The 3094-nt window shown below is 41.2% G+C and overlaps 1 protein-coding gene across 1 annotated transcript in view; it reads right to left on the bottom strand.

The window, feature by feature from the left end:
* Positions 1 to 219: 219 nt before the first annotated feature.
* Hibadh (3-hydroxyisobutyrate dehydrogenase) overlaps positions 220 to 3094 on the bottom strand; it is a 131755-nt gene continuing 128880 nt past the window's right edge. Inside the window, exons 7-8 of the mRNA XM_004626497.2 lie at positions 2609 to 2765; positions 220 to 462 (exon numbers count right to left, since the gene is read on the bottom strand). Of these exons, the coding sequence (XP_004626554.1) occupies positions 307 to 462; positions 2609 to 2765 (313 nt within the window). The 3' untranslated portion in view covers positions 220 to 306. The remainder of the gene's footprint in view (positions 463 to 2608; positions 2766 to 3094) is intronic.

A 3094-nucleotide genomic window follows, 5' to 3' on the forward strand; every position in this document is an offset into this window, starting at 1 on the left:
TAATATCCTGATTGAAGTATGGAATAATTTACTTGAAGATACTCAGGGATCACACTTTTTAAAAAGGTCAATTTAGTTAGCAAAACCCTCAATGGCCAGCAGAAAAAAAAAATTTTTTTCAGAGGTTTGCTTAACAGACAAAAAAGAATAAACAGTTAAAAATGGGTGGGAAATCTTAGGGATTACTATAGTAGACAATCAAAAAGCAGAGAGATGACCTTGATTAAACCCATTTACTTGCGAAGTCAGCTAGAAGGAAGCTCCATGGGAGAGTTTGTTCCAACAGTGTCCATGCCTCGGGCACGCTCAGAAGTTCTCCTCTCGTAGAAACTGGAACACAGCTGAGAAGTCTTTCTTCGAGTAGCCCTTTGCACACATCATCCTGAAGATCTGATGGGCCAGACTGCCCAGGAGGATTGGGCTCTTTGTGCTGGTGGCAGAGTCCTGTGCCAATCCCAGGTCCTAAATCGAAGAAGCATCAAAGAAGGGATAGCTTTGAGGCTGGTAGTAACAACTCACTTTAGAACTATGGCTCCCAGTGCTTTGGTTTCAAAGAAGGAAAATAAGGGTCTGAAAACATTAGAATCTCACGAGCACCGTGTTTACATCTATTTTTGTATACGTGGTACGAGCACTAGACCCCAGGCTTTGCACAAGCTAAGTAAGTGCTCTAGCACTCAGCCATGCCCCTGGCTCTTTTATAAGTGCTTTCATACAGCAGCAAAACGGCTCCAAACAGAGATCTTGACTTCTGGTGTCTTCTTCATTCCCTCACCTGCCACCAGACCTATTTGTTCAGTTTTGCTTTTGGATAAAAGTCACTATTGCAGGTAGGATTATCCAGGGAATTTTTTCCCCCAAAGCTGTAGACTGTTAAGATTGCCATATAACAAAAATATTTTCTAGCATAAGGAGAAATAACACTTCAAGACAGGAAACATCATTTCAAATATTCCTTCATCCAATAATATTGAAGGTTTGACAGTGTGCCAGAAGCTGGGATACAATGAAGAATGGGACAGCCACAGCCCACTCACATGCAGCCTATTGAGGAAGAACAATTAAGTGAGCTTTTGCCATACCTGACAGAAGAAAGGAGGAGCTAGCTAGGAGCTAGGGAGGAGCAGTGTGGAGAGGCTTGTATCTTCTGCAGGAAGACACGCCTGCCCACAGCTCTGAATAAAGGCATGGGCATGGAAGGAGGCGATGGGAAGGGAAAATGATCCTGGCAGAGGGAACAACAAATTTAAAAATTGCCCAAATAAGACAGAACAAAGGCAGAAGTGAGTTCAGCATGGCTGGAGCAACAAAGGGGAGTAGGACAGCAAACAATGAGTCTACTGAGGCAGGTGATGTCCAGGCCTTATAAGATAAGTTGCAGAGTTGGGTTTTAATCTATAAGTAACAAGACATTAAAAAATTTTTTTTAAAAAAGACACTATTAAAAGAGCTTTTTTAGGTGTAACACAGTCAGTTCTTCACATCTCAGAAAGCCCACTCTTGGGTAGAATGGAAAACAAACTGGGGAAGAGGGAGACAAAGGCAAGGAGAGCAGAAGCAGGCTCCTGTAGTCTCTCGTAAAGAGGCACAGTCAAGGTATGGGTGAAGCGGAAAGGGAATGAGATGAATTCCAGGCATATTCAAGTAGTAAAATGGGGCTGGCAAGAGAGCTTTGCAGCCTAAGTGCCTGCCTGGCAAGTGCAAGGTCTTGAGTTCAATCCCTGGTTCCAGAAAAAAAAGAAAAAAAAAAAGAAAAGAAAATCAAGTAGTAAAATGGACAAATGTTATGGGGAATGAGGGACAGTGAGTTCAGTATGGTATCTAGGTTTATGCATTGTTGCTTTTATAAGGGGGGGCTGCCAACAGTGGGCAATGAGCTCTAAGCAGAAATCTGAAAATGTACTGGTCTGAACAGCATCATCCACAATGGAGATCACAGATGCAAGGTGGCCAACAACTTGCTTTTCAAATGATTTAACTAATTTATATACAAAATCACTTATTTTGTTCAGCAGGAAGATGCACTTAGAAATCATGGGAACAATGCCCTCTTTCTTGTGTAGGAGTAATATCAAGGCTTTCATTAACCATCAGAAACTTCTTACTGCTCCTACTCAAAAGAATTGGTAAATTAATATAAATTTATGGTGAAGAACGAAATTTCTAGCCATATTATAAACAAACCAAAGCACAGAAGAAAAATTCTGGCCAATAATTCTTCTTTTCTTTCTTTTTTTTTTCCAGTACCAGGGATTGAACTCAGGACCCTGCAATTGCCAGGCAGGCACTTATTCTACCAAGCTATCTCCCTGGCCCTGGACAATTCTTCTTATCCCAAAACCCAGGAACAAAATGAACAATAACCTTTATTCACACTAAGATTTTACTCATTACTAATGGGAAGGTAAGTTACTATTCTAAAATTTTGCCTTCTAGGATAGACATGCTTTGGAGAGGGGAAATGGGAGAGGGAGGAAGAGACAGGGATGGAAGAAGAGCAGCTGGGGGAAGAGGAGTAGGAAGAGGAGGAGGAGGAGGAGGAGGTATAGCAATTACAACAGTAAGTCTTGTCCTCCCTAAGTCTTGGTTAGTCTCTGCAGTTACGTACCTTCGCCATGAGTGTTGTTCCAAATCCACCCTGATAGTTATTAGCTGAGGGCACACCATCCATCACCCCTGGTACAGGATTATAAGTGTCACTTGACCAACAGCGTCCTGAACTCATATTTAGGATTTTAGCCAATAGTTTTGGGTCAAGCCCTAACCTGTCAAAGGTCAACAAAAAGAAACATTGAATGTCAAAATGCACGATTTATTTGCATATGTGGATGTTCCATCTTCTCTATTTATTCCATCTATGTCTTCTAAAGTCAAAGCAAGTCAATATGAGCAAAGATTCCCATGTTGAATTATAGGATATTAAAGGTTACTAATTAAATAAGGTCACTTTTGAGGCAGGACATTGTATATTTAGGGGGAAAAACCTTCTGCACTATTCTATTATTAAAAAGAATTAGGGCTGGTGAGATGGCTCAGTGGTCTAAAGCACCTATTTACAACAAGCTTAGCAAAGCACAGGGACCGCGGTTCAATC

The sequence above is a fragment of the Octodon degus genome, unplaced genomic scaffold, assembly GCF_000260255.1.
Source record: "Octodon degus isolate 3935 unplaced genomic scaffold, OctDeg1.0 scaffold00015, whole genome shotgun sequence".
NCBI classification, from domain to species: Eukaryota; Metazoa; Chordata; class Mammalia; order Rodentia; family Octodontidae; genus Octodon; species Octodon degus.